The sequence below is a fragment of the Oncorhynchus gorbuscha genome, unplaced genomic scaffold (genome assembly GCF_021184085.1).
Source record: "Oncorhynchus gorbuscha isolate QuinsamMale2020 ecotype Even-year unplaced genomic scaffold, OgorEven_v1.0 Un_scaffold_658, whole genome shotgun sequence".
Classification (NCBI taxonomy): Eukaryota; Metazoa; Chordata; class Actinopteri; order Salmoniformes; family Salmonidae; genus Oncorhynchus; species Oncorhynchus gorbuscha.
The window spans coordinates 257,973-275,402 of NW_025745756.1; the positions used below are offsets into that span (position 1 = coordinate 257,973).

Genomic DNA, 17,430 nt, shown 5'->3' on the forward strand with positions numbered 1-17,430 from the left:
TTATTTATAGGATTAAGTCTAAGATTTGTAGTCTTCCGAGGATTGTTCAGGGTTGGAGTCAATTCTATTTAAATTCCAGTCAATTCAGGAAGTACACTGAAATTCCAACTCCAATTATCTATGATGCTTTTCAATGAGGAAAATTGGAAATTGATTTACTTTCTCGAAATTGACTGGAATTTAAATGGAATTGACTGGAATTGAAAGGAAATTGACTGGAATTTAAATGGAATTGACCCCAGCTCTGTTGCAGTTACACATCATGACCAGACTGGTCTCAGAACATATTTTATATTTTGCTAAAAATCCGTGCCACTCCAATAGAACATCTCCTTTTTGGCTTATGTAAATCCAGGGACACTCAAATGAGTATGATATGTTACTTTGGTATGACAGTACGTTACTTAAGGCAAAGCAAATGTTTAGCAAGCCAAAGAATACATATTTCAATCTAATCACAGACTACTTTAGCATTTTACCAGCTTTGCAGCTACTTACTACTTTTTAGGTACTTTGCAACTACTTAGCATGCAAGCTAACCCTTCCCCAAACCCTTTAATCTAACCGCTAACCTAATGTAGCACATCATACTAAAGCAGTTGAGTGTGATATATCATACTGAAGCAGTTGAGTGTGATATATCATACTGAAGCAGTTGAGTGTGATATATCATACTGAAGCAGTTGAGTGTGATATATCATACTGAAGCAGTTGAGTGTGATATATCATACTGAAGCAGTTGAGTGTGATATATCATACTGAAGCAGTTGAGTGTGATATATCATACCAAAGCAGTTGAGTGTGATATATAATACTGAAGCAGTTGAGTGTGATATATCATAGTTGAGTGTGATATATCAAAGCAGTTGAGTGTGATATATCACTACTGAAGCAGTTGAGTGTGATATATCATACTGAAGCAGTTGAGTGTGATATATCATACTGAAGCAGTTGAGTGTGATATATCATACCAAAACAGTTGAGTGTGATATATCATACTAAAGCAGTCGAGTGTGATACATCATACGAAACGATACTGGTGCGATCAAGACGTAGGATACGTCCTACAATTCGTATTATATTGTACGACCGCTATTACGTTGGTAAGCCAATGTAATGTAATCTAATGTAAAGTAACATATCATACTAAATGGGGTGGCATGGCTACGTTTGCTCTGAGACCAGGTTTCAGCGGTCTACACCATGAGACGAGAGCCAGGGATGTAGTGAGACTCTTTCCAGATGTTTGTCTCTCCACAGTTCTCTGTCTTCCTCTTGCACTGGTAACAGCGGCGGTACTGCTCACACTGGTCAATCAGCAGACTGCTCCCAGACCTGTCAGAGACATCAGAGATCAACATCAGAATGTGGTCAATCAATCAGCAGACTGCTCCCAGACCTGTCAGAGACATCAGAGATCAACATCAGAATGTGGTCAATCAATCAGCAGACTGCTCCCAGACCTGTCATAGACATCAGAGATCAACGTCAGAATGTGGTCAATCAATCAGCAGACTGCTCCCAGACCTGTCAGAGACATCAGAGATCAACATCAGAATGTGGTCAATCAATCAGCAGACTGCTCCCAGACCTGTCATAGACATCAGAGATCAACGTCAGAATGTGGTCAATCAATCAGAAGACTGCTCCCAGACCTGTCATAGACATCAGAGATCAACGTCAGAATGTGGTCAATCAATCAGAAGACTGCTCCCAGACCTGTCATAGACATCAGAGATCAACATCAGAATGTGATGGTACAGAAAGCAGACGTCAATTATCATGACAGTGATCGACTCAATCAGCTGGTCCCAAATCACTACCTTTTTCTCCTTCTTGAACCTAACCACCGATGCTAGCATGTCTGACGGGTGTGTATAAACAGTGTAGTGGTAGATCTGAAGGGTCTGGATAGGTATAAACAGTGTAGTGGTAGATATGAAGGGTCTGGATAGGTATAAACAGTGTAGTGGTAGATCTGAAGGGTCTGGATAGGTATAAACAGTGTAGTGGTGGATATGAAGGGTCTGGATAGGTATAAACAGTGAAGGGTCTGGATAGGTATAAACAGTGAAGGGTCTGGATAGGTATAAACAGTGACGGGTCTGGATAGGTATAAACAGTGAAGGGTCTGGATAGGTATAAACAGTGAAGGGTCTGGATAGGTATAAACAGTGACGGGTCTGGATAGGTATAAACAGTGAAGGGTCTGGATAGGTATAAACAGTGTAGTGGTAGATCTGAAGGGTCTGGATAGGTATAAACAGTGAAGGGTCTGGATAGGTATAAACAGTGTAGTGGTGGATATGAAGGGTCTGGATAGGTATAAACAGTGTAGTGGTAGATCTGAAGGGTCTGGATAGGTATAAACAGTGAAGGGTCTGGATAGGTATAAACAGTGTAGTGGTGGATCTGAAGGGTCTGGATAGGTATAAACAGTGTAGTGGTAGATCTGAAGGGTCTGGATAGGTATAAACAGTGTAGTGGTAGATCTGAAGGGTCTGGATAGGTATAAACAGTGTAGTGGTAGATCTGAAGGATCTGGATAGGTATAAACAGTGAAGGGTCTGGATAGGTATAAACAGTGAAGTGGATCTGAAGGGTCTGGATAGGTATAAACAGTGAAGGGATCTGAAGGGTCTGGATATATAAACAGTGTAGTGGTAGATCTGAAGGGTCTGGATAGGTATAAACAGTGTGAAGGGTGGATAGTATAAACTGAAGGGTCTGGATAGGTATAAACAGTGAAGGGTCTGGATAGGTATAAACAGTGGATAAGGGTCTGGATAGGTATAAACAGTGAAGGGTCTGAAGGGATAGGTATAAACAGTGTAGTGGTAGATCTGAAGGGTCTGGATAGGTATAAACAGTGAAGTATAAACAGTTCTGGATAGTATAAACAGTGAAGGGTCTGGATAGGTATAAACAGTGTAGTGGTGGATCATGAAGGGTCTGGATAGGTATAAACAGTGAAGGGTCTGGATAGTATTCTGGATAGGTATAAACAAGTGAAGGGTCTGGATAGGTATAAACAGTGAAGTGTATAAACAGTGGTAGATATGAAGGGTCTGGATAGGTATAAACAGTGTAGTGGTAGATCTGAAGGGTCTGGATAGGTATAAACAGTGTAGTGGTAGATCTGAAGGGTCTGGATAGGTATAAACAGTGTAGTGGTAGATCTGAAGGGTCTGGATAGGTATAAACAGTGAAGGGTCTGGATAGGTATAAACAGTGAAGGGTCTGGATAGGTATAAACAGTGAAGGGTCTGGATAGGTATAAACAGTGTAGTGGTGGATCTGGATGTATAAACAAGGGTCTGGATAGGTATAAACAGTGTAGTGGTAGATAAAGCTGAAGGGTCTGGATAGGTATAAACAGTGTAGATCTGGTCTAGGTATAAACAGTGAAGGGTCTGGATAGGTATAAACAGTGTAGTCTGGTAGATAAACAGTGAAGGGTCTGGATAGGTATAAACAGTGAAGGGTCTGGATAGGTATAAACAGTGTAGTGGTAGATCTGAAGGGTCTGGATAGGTATAAACAGTGAAGGGTCTGGATAGGTATAAACAGTGAAGGGTCTGGTGGTAGATCTGACTGAAGTATAAACAGTGGTATAAACTGAAGGGTCTGGATAGGTATAAACAGTGTAGTGGTAGATCTGAAGGGTCTGGATAGGTATAAACAGTGAAGGGTCTGGATAGGTATAAACAGTGTAGTCTGGATAGGTATAAACAGTGAAGGGTCTGGATAGGTATAAACAGTGGTGAAGGGTCTGGATAGGTATAAACAGGGTCTGGATAGGTATAAACAGTGTAGTCTGGTAGGATCTGAGGGTCTGGATAGGTATAAGTCTGGATAGGTCTGGATATAAACAGTGTAGTGGTAGATCTGAAGGGTCTGGATAGGTATAAACAGTGTAGTGGTGGATCATGAAGGGTCTGGATAGGTAGGGTCTGGATAGGTATAGAAGCGCAACAGTGAACTGGATAGATCTGAAGGGTCTGGATAGGTATAAACAGTGAAGGGTCTGGATAGGTATAAACAGTGAAGGGTCTGGATAGGTATAAAGGGTCAGTATGTAGTGGTAGATCTGAAGGGTCTGGATAGGTATAAACAGTGAAGGGTCTGGATAGGTATAAACAGTCAGTGGGGATAAACTGAAGGGTCTGGATAGGTATAAACAGGGTCTGGTAGGTATAAACAGTGAAGGTGGAAGGATAAACATGAAGGGTCTGGATAGGTATAAACAGTGAAGTCTGGTAGATAAACTGAAGGGTCTGGATAGGTATAAACAGTGAAGGGTCTGGATAGGTATAAACAGTGAAGTGGTGGATATGAAGGGTCTGGATAGGTATAAACAGTTCTATCTAGTCTGCCATAGATAAACTGAAGGGTCTGGATAGGTATAAACAGTGAAGTGGTAGAAGGGTCTGCCAACAGGTATAAACACTGAAGGGTCTGGATAGGTATAAACAGTGTATCACTGGATAGATAAACTGAAGGGTCTGGATAGGTATAAACAGTATAGTGGTCTCATATGAAGGGTCTGGATAGGTATAAACAGTGAAGGGTCTGGATAGGTATAAACAGTGAAGGGTCTGATAGGTATAAACAGATCTGGATAGGGTATAAACAGTGAAGGGTCTGGATAGGTATAAACAGATCTGAAGATAGGTATCTGGATAGGTATAAACAGTGAAGGGTCTGGATAGGTATAGGTATAAACAGTGAAGGGTCTGGATAGGTATAAACAGTGAAGGGTCTGGATAGGGTATAGTGGTAAACTGGATAGGTATAAACAGTAGGGTCTGGTAGGATAAACTGAAGGGTCTGGATAGGTATAAACAGTGAAGGGTCTGGATAGGTATAAACAGTATAAGACAGTAGTGGTGGATTGAAGGGTCTGGATAGGTATAAACAGTGCATTGTGGAACTAGAAAACTGAAGGGTTTGCTACACTCGCATTAACATCTGCTAAATGTGTATGGTAGGTATAAAAATTTGATTTGATTTGATTTAGGTGGTAATCTGAAGGGTCTGGATAGGTATAAACAGTGTAGTGGTAGTATCTGAAGGGTCTGGATAGGTATAAACAGTGTAGTGGTAGATCTGAAGGGTCTGGTAGGTATAAACAGTGAAGGGTCTGGATAGGTATAAACAGTGAAGGGTCTGGATAGGTATAAACAGTGTAGTGGTAGATCTGAAGGGTCTGGATAGGTATAAACAGTAGATCTGAAGGGTCTGGATAGGTATAAACAGTGTGAAGGGTCTGGATAGGTATAAACAGTGTAGTGGTAGATCTGAAGGGTCTGGATAGGTATAAACAGTGTAGTGGTAGATCTGAAGGGTCTGGATAGGTATAAACAGTGAAGGGTCTGGATAGGTATAAACAGTGAAGGGTCTGGATAGGTATAACCATTGTAGTGGTAGATCTGAAGGGTCTGGATAGGTATAAACAGTGTAGTGGTAGATCTGAAGGGTCTGGATAGGTATAAACAAAGGGTCTGGATAGGTATAAACAGTGTAGATCTATCTGAAGGGTCTGGATAGGTATAAACAGTGTCGTGGGAAAGTTTCCATCCTATTGTTTCCATCTTACAGATCTGTAAACATAGAAGGGCCAATCCAGGTTGTGATTTGAGTATATTACTTGATGAATTCCTTCTCCTCTCTGTCTCGGTGGCGTTTCAGGTCGGCGCTGCGTCTCCAGGTGTCCTCCAACGAGGCCCTCAGGTTACGCAGCTTCTCAAAGCGGTTGATGTGGTCGTTTATCAGTCTGCCAGGAGAGAGAATGAGAGGAAAATATAGAAACAGAACATATAGACAAGACATCTCATAGAAAATGGCCTTTAACCTTGAACCATTCCATTTACCATTTTTTTCCGCATTTTCATTTTATTCACTCACTTTTTGAATTTCAGGTGGACAATTTCACCCTCCCCACTCCCCCGTCTCTCCATGACTCCCTCTCGCTCCCTTTCCCCCACCTCTCTTCCCCCCCTGCCTTCCCCCTTCCACTCACTCCTTCCTGTTCCTGTTGAGCATCTCTCTCTCATTCTTCTGTTTGGTGCTGCGGTTAAGGAGCAGCTCTTTTCTCTTGTTATTAGCCGTGGTCAGCTGTTCCTGGTAGACCTTCTCCGCCCGCTGCCTCTGCTCTGACAGCCCAGCAGGGGTACAGTCCATCTGGCCAAACACAGGGCCGTCCGAGTCGGGCAGGCGCGCTGGGAGGCCCGAGCCCTGGTACTCCACCTGGTAGATACGTTAATTAAATAACATCCATTAGATGTGTGGAGCATCAAGATCCTCAAATTATTTTTCTACTCAACCTGGGTGAAGATTTATACAATCACAGAGGAGCTCACAACTACTGGAAACTCATCTGTCATCTAATAGTACTGGAATCTCTCAACTATGACTTCCTGTTCTCAGTTAAAGAAGAGCCATTTGATTGGCAGAGCATGAAGATCACCAGTGTGCTGAGATTGTTTTCTACTCAACCGGGACTAGACATAGACACCACAGAGGAACTGGACTACTGTTCAACCTGGACTAGACATAGACACCACAGAGGAGCTGGACTACTGTTCAACCTGGACAAGACATAGACACCACAGAGGAGCTGGACTACTGTTCAACCTGGACTAGACATAGACACCACAGAGGAGCTGGACTACTGTTCAACCTGGACTAGACATAGACACCACAGAGGAGCTGGACTACTGTTCAACCTGGACTAGACATAGACACCACAGAGGAGCTGGACTACTGTTCAACCTGGACTAGACATAGACACCACAGAGGAGCTGGACTACTGTTCAACCTGGACTAGACATAGACACCACAGAGGAGCTGGACTACTGTTCAACCTGGACAAGACATAGACACCACAGAGGAGCTGGACTACTGTTCAACCTGGACTAGACATAGACACCACAGAGGAGCTGGACTACTGTTCAACCTGGACTAGACATAGACACCACAGAGGAGCTGGACTACTGTTCAACCTGGACTAGACATAGACACCACAGAGGAGCTGGACTACTGTTCAACCTGGACTAGACATAGACACCACAGAGGAGCTGGACTACTGTTCAACCTGGACTAGACATAGACACCACAGAGGAGCTGGACTACTGTTCAACCTGGACTAGACATAGACACCACAGAGGAGCTGGACTACTGTTCAACCTGGACTAGACATAGACACCACAGAGGAGCTGGACTACTGTTCAACCTGGACTAGACATAGACACCACAGAGGAGCTGGACTACTGTTCAACCTGGACTAGACATAGACACCACAGAGGAGCTGGACTACTGTTCAACCTGGACTAGACATAGACACCACAGAGGAACTGGACTACTGTTCAACCTGGACTAGACATAGACACCACAGAGGAGCTGGACTGTTCAACCTGTCCTAGACTACTGTTCAACCTGGACTAGACATAGACACCACAGAGACTACTGAACCTGGACTAGACTGTTCAACCTGGACTAGACATAGACACCACAGAGGACTGGACTACTGTTCAACCTGGCCTGACTCTAGACACCACAGAGGAGCTGGACTACTGTTCAACCTGGACTAGACATAGACACCACAGAGGAGCTGGACTACTCAACCTCTCATAGACACCACAGAGGAGCTGGACTACTGTTCAACCTCTAGACATAGACACCACAGAGGAGCTGGACTACTGTTCAACCTGGACTAGACATAGACACCACAGAGGAGCTGGACTACTGTTCAACCTGGACTAGACATAGACACCACAGAGGAGCTGGACTACTGTTCAACCTGGACTAGACATAGACACCACAGAGGAGCTGGACTACTGTTCAACCTGGACTAGACATAGACACCACAGAGGAGCTGGACTACTGTTCAACCTGGACTAGACATAGACACCACAGAGGAGCTGGACTACTGTTCAACCTGGACTAGACATAGACACCACAGAGGAGGACTACTGTTCAACCTGGACTAGGTCTGGACTGGTAGAGCTGACTGTTCAACCTGGGACATAGACACCACAGAGGAGCTGGACTACTGTTCTGGACCATAGACACCACAGAGGAGCTGGACTACTGTTCAACCTGGACTAGACATAGACACCACAGAGGAGCTGGCTACTGTTAACCTGGACTGACATAGACACCACAGAGGAGCTGGACTACTGTTAGGTAGACACCACAGCTGGTTCAACCTGGTCTAGGAAGGGCCTGGACTACTGTTCAACCTGGGTCTAGACACCACAGAGGAGCTGGACTACTGTTCAACCTGGACTGGACTAGACACCACAGAGGAGCTGGACTACTGTTCAACCTGGACTAGACATAGATCAGAGGAGCTGGACTACTGTTCTGGCCTGGACTACCTGGTATACATAGACACCACAGAGGAGCTGGACTACTGTTCAACCTGGTCTAGACACCACAGAGGTGCTGGTCTGTTCAACCTGGACTAGACTAGACCACAGAGGTGGACTAGTTCAACCTGGACTAGTCTAGACACCACAGAGGAGCTACTGTTCAACCTGGTCTGGTAGGACATAGGTCACAGAGGAGCTAGACTACTGTTCAATTCCCTCATATACTGCATTTCCTTCCTCGACTGTCCTTGTTTAAGTACTTCAACTCTGGCTCAACTGTCCTTCTTTAAGTACTTCAAGTCAGGTTCAACTGTCCTGTTTACCATTAATTTTTCCTCCTCTTCCTCCCCATTTCTCCTTCCTCTTTCCTTCCTTCTCTATCCCTTCCCTTCTTTATCTTAAATGGTCTGGTAGTCTGACCTCCTAGGTCTCCTCTCCGTAGAGACTGGTCTATTATGTTTCCTGGTCTGAGTAGGCTATGGTCTGGATAGGTATGGTCTGGTAGTCTGCTTGCCCTTCTCTGTTTCCAGGTATCTGTAGTGGGTGCAGCACACCTGGGAGTTCAGTTATTCAATCCACAGCCTTTTTATCAACATAATAAATATCTGGTAGTCTGACCTGGTAGGTCTGGTCTGGTAGGTCTGGTCTGGTATCTCCCTTGGTCTGCTTGTCTGGTACAACAAGGTGGTCAGGTAAACATCAAGGTAGTGGTCTGGTAGGTCTATGGTCTGGGGTAGGTCTGCCTTTTTATCTGGTAAATATCCCTGGTCTGGTAGGTATGGTCTGGTAGTCTGGCCTGGTAGGTCTGGTCTGGTAGGTCTGAGGTAGGGTCTGGTAGGTCTGGTCTGGTAGGAAGGGTCTGGTAGGTATGGTCTGGTAGGTCTGGTCTGGTAGGTCTGGTCCTGGTCTGGTATGGTCTGGTCTGGTAGTCTGACCTGGTAGGTATGGTCTGGTCTGGTAGTATGGTCTGGTAGGTATGGTCTGGTAGATATAATAATGGTCTGGTTGGTCTGGTCTGGTAGGTATGGTCTGGTAGGTCTGACTGGTCTGGTAGGTCTGGTCTGGTAGGTATGGTCTGGTAGGTCTGGTCTGGTAGGTATGGTCTGGTAGATATGGTCTGGTAGGTATGGTCTGGTAGTCTGACCTGGTAGGTATGGTCTGGTAGGTCTGGTCTGGTAGGTCTGGTCTGGTCTGGTCTGGTAGGTCTGGCCTGGTAGGTCTGGTCTGGTAGGTCTGGTCTGGTAGGTCTGATCTGGTAGGTATGGTCTGGTAGGTATAGTAGGTCTGGTAGGTCTGGTCTGGTAGGTATGGTCTGGTAGGTCTGGTCTGGTAGGTCTGGTCTGGTCTGGTAGGTCTGGTCTGGTAGGTCTGGTCTGGTAGGTCTGGTCTGGTAGGTCTGGTCTGGTCTGGTAGGTATGGTCTGGTCTGGTAGGTATGGTCTGGTAGGTCTGGTCTGGTAGGTCTATTGTCTGGTAGGTCTGGTCTGGTAGGTCTGGTCTGGTAGGTAGGGTCTGGTAGGTATGGTCTGGTAGGTAGGGTCTGGTAGGTATGGTCTGGTAGGTATGGTCTGGTAGGTATTGTCTGGTAGGTATGGTCTGGTAGGTAGGGTCTGGTAGGTATGGTCTTGTCTGGTAGGTAGGGTCTGGTAGGTATGGTCTTGTCTGGTAGGTAGGGTCTGGTAGGTATGGTCTGGTCTGGTAGGTATGGTCTGGTAGGTATGGCCTGGTAGGTCTGGTCTGGTAGGTATGGTCTGGTAGGTATGGCCTGGTAGGTATGGTCTGGTAGGTATGGTCTGGTAGGTCTGGTCTGGTAGGTCTGGTCTGGAAGGTATTGTCTGGTCTGGTCTGGTAGGTATGGTCTGGTAGGTCTGGCCAGGTAGGTAGGGTCTGGTAGGTATGGTCTGGTAGGTATGGTCTGGAAGGTATGGTCTGGTAGGTATGGCCTGGTAGGTATGGTCTGGTAGGTATTGCCTGGTAGGTCTGGTCTGGTAGGTCTGGCCTGGTAGGTATGGTCTGGTAGGTATGGTAGGTCTGGTAGGTATGGTAGGTCTGGTAGGTATGGCCTGTAAGGTATGGTCTGGTAGGTATATTGCCTGGTAGGTCTGGTCTGGTAGGTCTGGCCTGGTAGGTATGGTCTGGTAGGTCTGGCCAGGTAGGTAGGGTCTGGTAGGTATGGTCTGGTAAGTATGGTCTGGAAGGTATTGTCTGGTAGGTATGGCCTGGTAGGTATGGTCTGGTAGGTATGGTAGGTCTGGTCTGGTAGGTACGGTCTGGTAGGGTCTGGTCTGGCCTGGTAGGTATGGTCTGGTAATTCTGGTCTGGTAGGTATGGCCTGGTAGGTATGGCCTGGTAGGTAAGGTCTGGTAGGTCTGGCCAGGTAGGTATGGCCTGGTAGGTATGATCTGGTAGGTATGGTAGGTCTGGTCTGGTCTGGTAGGTCTGGTCTGGAAGGTATTGTCTGGTCTGGTCTGGTAGGTCTGGTCTGGAAGGTATTGTCTGGTCTGGTCTGGTAGGGAGGGTCTGGTAGGTAGAGTCTGGTAAGTATGCTATATAATATATGGTAGGACAGACTCTTACCTGTGTATCCAGGGCTTTCTTGTAGCAGCTAGTGTTCTTCTGTCTCAGGTGGAGCTGCTGGGACTTTTGCAAGGCGATTCTGAGACACACAATAGCTATTCACACACTGTCGAAACTGAGCAACAGACTGTACAATGACCACAGCATTCTGTATGTACAGTAGAGACCACAGGCCTGTTGACATGGGTTCATGGCAGCAGGTGCACTTCCTCTTAGACAAACATTTTGACGTGGTACCCTACTCCCTGAAGAGCCCTGGTCAAAACTAAGTAGTGCACGACATAGGGAATGGGGTGCCATATGGGACTCAGATGCACATATGGGACTCAGATGCATCACCTACTCCTGTGCCAGCTGGACCTGTTGTAGCAGGTCAATGAGCTCCTGGTCCTGCTGAGTCTGGCTGACCTGGCCCTTCCTCCACTCCGCCTGGGCCCGCAGATCCTGCATGTAGCCGCGCTGCTTATGAACCCTGGGAGGGGTGAGGGGACGGCCCCTGAAGATGTACGAACCCTGTGGGGGGGGTCAATATCATCACGACATCATTCATTGATAAGTTTAGACCATTGGCTAAGTGTTGCAATAGTAACTGTGCATAGACCAATGAATGCTAAATGCAGCAACTGAAAAGCCGTGGACCATTTGAACTCTAGAACATTTAAACCCCCTGAAGATCAGTGTGCTGATTGGACAAGGCCAGGGCTCACATGGAAGTGGGAGGAGCGAGCAACCTTCTTCGCCTTCATTGCTTCAGACACTGCCAGGTTGAACGCTGCCACCTTCTGGTTGTTCTCACGTATCTCCAGACGGTCCGCCTAACACACACACACACACACACACACACACACACACACACACACACACACACACACACACACACACACACACACACACACACACACACACACACACACACACACACACACACACACACACACACACACACACACACACACACACACACACACACACACACAAACACACACCCCTCATCACAAATACACACACACCACATCACACACACACACACCACATCACAAATACACACACACACCACATCACAAATACACACACACACCCCACATCACAAATACACACACACACACAAACACACGCACAACACATCACAAATACACACACACACACAAACACACGCACAACACATCACAAATACACACACACACCACAAATACACACACCACATCACAAATACACACACCACATCACAAATACACACACCACATCACAAATACACACACCACATCACAAATACACACACCACATCACAAATACACACAAACACACACCACATCACAAATACACACACGCACACCACATCACAAATACTCACACACACCCCTCATCACAAATACACACACACACCACATCACACACAAACACACACCACATCACAAAATACACACACACACACCACATCACCACATCACACACACACGCACACCACCACATCACAAATACACACACACACCACATCACAAATACACACACACACCACCACATCACAAATACACACACACACCCCTCATCACAAATACACACGCACACCACATCACAAATATACACACACACACACACCACCACATCACACACACACGCACACCACCACATCACAAATACACACACACACCACATCACAAATACACACACACACCACCACATCACAAATACACACACACACCACCACATCACAAATACACACACACACCACATACTGAGTTAAATCTGACTACTGAGTGTAATCTGACTACTGAGTGTAATCTGACTACTGAGTGTAATCTGACTACCGAGTTTAATCTGACTACCGAGTTTAATCTGACTACCGAGTTGAATCTGACTACCGAGTTGAATCTGACTACCGAGTTGAATCTGACTACTGAGTTTAATCTGACTACTGAGTTTAATGTAACTACTGAGTTTAATCTGACTACCGAGTTTAATCTGACTACCGAGTTTAATCTGACTACTGAGTGTAATCTGACTACTGAGTGTAATCTGACTACCGAGTTTAATCTGACTACTAAGTTTAATGTAACTACTGAGTTTAATCTGACTACCGAGTTTAATCTGACTACCGAGTGTAATCTGACTGCCGAGTTTAATCTGACTACCGAGTTTAATCTGACTACTGAGTGTAATCTGACTACCGAGTTTAAATTTAATCTGACTACTGAGTTTAATGTAACTACTGAGTTTAATCTGACTACCGAGTTTAATCTGACTACTGAGTTTAATCTGACTACTGAGTTTAATCTGACTACTGAGTTTAATCTGACTACTGAGTGTAATCTGACTACTGAGTGTAATCTGACTACTGAGTGTAATCTGACTACTGAGTTTAATCTGACTACCGAGTTTAATCTGACTACCGAGTTTAATCTGACTACTGAGTTTAATCTGACTACCGAGTTTAAATTTAATCTGACTACTGAGTTTAATGTAACTACTGAGTTTAATCTGACTACTGAGTGTAATCTGACTACCGAGTTTAAATTTAATCTGACTACTGAGTTTAATGTAACTACTGAGTTTAATCTGACTACTGAGTGTAATCTGACTACTGAGTTTAATCTGACTACTGAGTTTAATCTGACTACTGAGTGTAATCTGACTACTGAGTTTAATCTGACTACTGAGTTTAATCTGACTACTGAGTTTAATGTGACTCCAGCACTAAAACAGAAGGATTCATGCAGACTCTCCCCCTGGCTTTCAGTCTAGTAGTATTCTGTCTATTCATCACTCCAAGACAAAGAGTAAAAGACAACAGGGAACATGTTCCTCATCTCATCATCAGAGTGGTGTTGGCCTCACCTGCTGCCTCTGTAGGTAATACTGGTCTCTGCGCTGCTCGTTGAACTGTAACACCCTCTCCTCCTCCTGCTGTTCTGTCAGCCTCTCCTCTGCCAGGTAGTGGGGGATGTTACACTGGGCCCGCTGCATGCACAGGTAACACAACTCCTATAGGGAAGGATAGGTGATGTTATATGCACAGGTAACACAACTCCTATAGGGAAGGATAGGTGATGTTATATATACAGGTAACACAACTCCTATAGGGAAGGATAGGTGATGTTATATATACAGGTAACACAACTCCTATAGGGAAGGATAGGTGATGTTATATATACAGGTAACACAACTCCTATAGGGAAGGATAGGTGATGTTATATGCACAGGTAACACAACTCCTATAGGGAAGGATAGGTGATGTTATTATATATACAGGTAACACAACTCCTATAGGGAAGGATAGGTGATGTTATATATACAGGTAACACAACTCCTATAGGGAAGGATAGGTGATGTTATATATACAGGTAACACAACTCCTATAGGGAAGGATAGGTGATGTTATATATACAGGTAACACAACTCCTATAGGGAAGGATAGGTGATGTTATATATACAGGTAACACAACTCCTATAGAGAAGGATAGGTGATGTTATATATACAGGTAACACAACTCCTATAGGGAAGGATAGGTGATGTTATATATACAGGTAACACAACTCCTATAGGGAAGGATAGGTGATGTTATATATACAGGTAACACAACTCCTATAGGGAAGGATAGGTGATGTTATATATACTAAGGTAACACAACTCCTATAGGGAAGGATAGGTGATGTTATATATATATACACAGGTAACACAACTCCTATAGGGAAACACACAGTTATTGATTGATTGATTGATTGATTGATTGATTCCCCTTCATACACACCCACAAAAGACACTGCAGAGAAGGTTTGCAGTCCTAGGTTACTTTCACACACACACAACCACAGTCCACACACACACACACACACACACACACAGGTTACACACACACACACACACCACACACACACACACACACACACACAACACACACACACACACACCTGTCCAGCCCTGTTGTGGTTGACACAGGGCATGTCCAGGTGAGAGTCCCCCCTCTTCACCTTCCCCTCCTTCAGAGCAGCGCCCTCCAGTGGTAGGATAGACACTGTGGACCTACAGGACAGAAGGTTGGAAACAGATAGCAGTCCTAGGTTATCTTTCAGCTCAGGGGCTATTCAACCACAGTCCTGGGTTATCTTTCAGCTCAGGGGTATTCAACCACAGTCCTAGGTTATCTTTCAGCTCAGGGGCTATTCAATCACAGTCCTAGGTTATCTTTCAGCTCAGGGGCTATTCAACCACAGTCCTGGGTTATCTTTCAGCTCAGGGGCTATTCAACCACAGTCCTAGGTTATCTTTCAGCTCAGGGGCTATTCAACCACAGTCCTGGGTTATCTTTCAGCTGGACTATTCAGGAAGAGTCCTGGGGATCTTTATCTAAATGCAATTCAACCACAGTCCTGGGTTATCTTTCAGCTCAGGGGCTATTCAACCACAGTCCTAGGTTATCTTTCAGCTCAGGGGCTATAACTGCCTTAATTTTGCTGGACCCCAGGAAGAGTAGTGGGGATCCATAATAAATGCAAATAAAATCGCAGTCCTGGGTTATCTTTCAGATCAAGGGGCTATTCAACCACAGTCCTGGGAGACCAAAATACATCTGGTTATGTACCCCAAATGGCACCCTATTCCCATAGTGCACTTCGTTTGACCAAACGATCACACACCACATCACAAATACACACACACACACCACCACGTCACTTTTCCTGCACAGCCGGAGCCAAGTGATAATTGAAGGCTTCCAATAGGGTGTCATTTGGGATGCAGACAGTGTCTGTATGGACGGTAGGAACGTCCAGAGGGGTCTAGTTTCAGAGTCCAGGGCCACGGGACCGCTGTGGGGGGTGCAGAGCAGGCTAAACCTCAGGGCACACTGTCTGAATGATCAGGTGGTGACAGGTGAGGAACTGTCCCACACAGGGAGAGCTGCATCATTCATGGAGCCACTACCCCAGGACAGGACAGTAACACAAGTACCCTCTCCTAAACTCATGCAGATTGCCCAAGGGTGTGTTCTAATAATATAATAAAAACTTGTTCACTACTTCTCATAAATCTAAAAGCATTGAATTGGAGGCAAGGGGCTACTGGGAGTTCCAAACCATATTTCTTATACCAGTCATTTCCATTCAAATCAGTCAAGGGAAGTGAACAAGTACACACTTTGGGAGGAAGGAGAGATAATTGGGACATAGCCTAGGTATTGGGTCTTCAGGTCTTAGCCACTGAATTTAACGTATTACTGGGTCAGAGAGCTAACGCAAGTCTTCAGGTCTTAGTTAAGGCTACTCACTGAATATAATTTATTACTGGGTCAGAGAGCTAACGTAAATCTACAGGTCTTAGTTAAAAAGGCTACTCACCGAATATAACTTATTACTGGGTCAGAGAGCTAACGTAAGTCTACAGGTCTTAGTTAAGGCTACTCACTGAATATAATTTATTTGGGTAAAACATACACAACTAGATGTACATTCGATCCCCAGAGGATAGCTCTTAGAAGTGATGATTAAAACACTGGTTTCCAAACTGGTTTTCTGTTAAATTATGCAATCTGCTGTAGGATGGGAGTGGGGTCTTGTGTTACAGTCCTGGATTAACAGGGTTAGAGGAGAGACCAACCAGGGTCTTGTGTTACAGTCCTGGATTAACAGGGTTAGAGGAGAGACCAACCAGGGTCTTGTGTTACAGTCCTGGATTAACAGGGTTAGAGGAGAGACCAACCAGGGTCTTGTGTTACAGTCCTGGATTAACAGGGTTAGAGGAGAGACCAACCAGGGTCTTGTGTTACAGTCCTGGATTAACAGGGTTAGAGGAGAGACCAACCAGGGTCTTGTGTTACAGTCCTGGATTAACAGGGTTAGAGGAGAGACCAACCAGGGTCTTGTGTTACAGTCCTGGATTAACAGGGTTAGAGGAGAGACCAACCAGGGTCTTGTGTTACAGTCCTGGATTAACAGGGTTAGAGGAGAGACCAACCAGGGTCTTGTGTTACAGTCCTGGATTAACAGGTTTAGAGGAGAGACCAACCAGGGTCTTGTGTTACAGTCCTGGATTAACAGGTTTAGAGGAGAGACCAACCAGGGTCTTGTGTTACAGTCCTGGATTAACAGGGTTAGAGGAGAGACCAACCAGGGTCTTGTGTTACAGTCCTGGATTAACAGGGTTAGAGGAGAGACCAACCAGGGTCTTGTGTTACAGTCCTGGATTAACAGGGTTAGAGGAGAGACCAACCAGGGTCTTGTGTTACAGTCCTGGATTAACAGGGTTAGAGGAGAGACCAACCAGGGTCTTGTGTTACAGTCCTGGATTAACAGGGTTAGAGGAGAGACCAACCAGGGTCTTGTGTTACAGTCCTGGATTAACAGGGTTAGAGGAGAGACCAACCAGGGTCTTGTGTTACAGTCCTGGATTAACAGGGTTAGAGGAGAGACCAACCAGGGTCTTGTGTTACTGTCCTGGATTAACAGGGTTAGAGGAGAGACCAACCAGGGTCTTGTGTTACAGTCCT

The 17,430-nt window shown here is 45.2% G+C and overlaps 1 protein-coding gene across 1 annotated transcript in view; it reads right to left on the reverse strand.

Moving 5' to 3' along the window:
* Window positions 1-876: 876 nt before the first annotated feature.
* The window catches only part of LOC124019731 (coiled-coil domain-containing protein 81-like), a 31,428-nt gene continuing 14,874 nt past the window's right edge, over window positions 877-17,430 (reverse strand). Inside the window, exons 7-14 of the mRNA XM_046335151.1 lie at window positions 14,858-14,969; window positions 13,784-13,930; window positions 11,659-11,766; window positions 11,295-11,464; window positions 10,952-11,030; window positions 6,023-6,249; window positions 5,651-5,776; window positions 877-1,335 (exon numbers count right to left, since the gene is read on the reverse strand). Coding sequence (XP_046191107.1) covers window positions 1,197-1,335; window positions 5,651-5,776; window positions 6,023-6,249; window positions 10,952-11,030; window positions 11,295-11,464; window positions 11,659-11,766; window positions 13,784-13,930; window positions 14,858-14,969 — 1,108 coding nt within the window. The 3' untranslated portion in view covers window positions 877-1,196. The remainder of the gene's footprint in view (window positions 1,336-5,650; window positions 5,777-6,022; window positions 6,250-10,951; window positions 11,031-11,294; window positions 11,465-11,658; window positions 11,767-13,783; window positions 13,931-14,857; window positions 14,970-17,430) is intronic.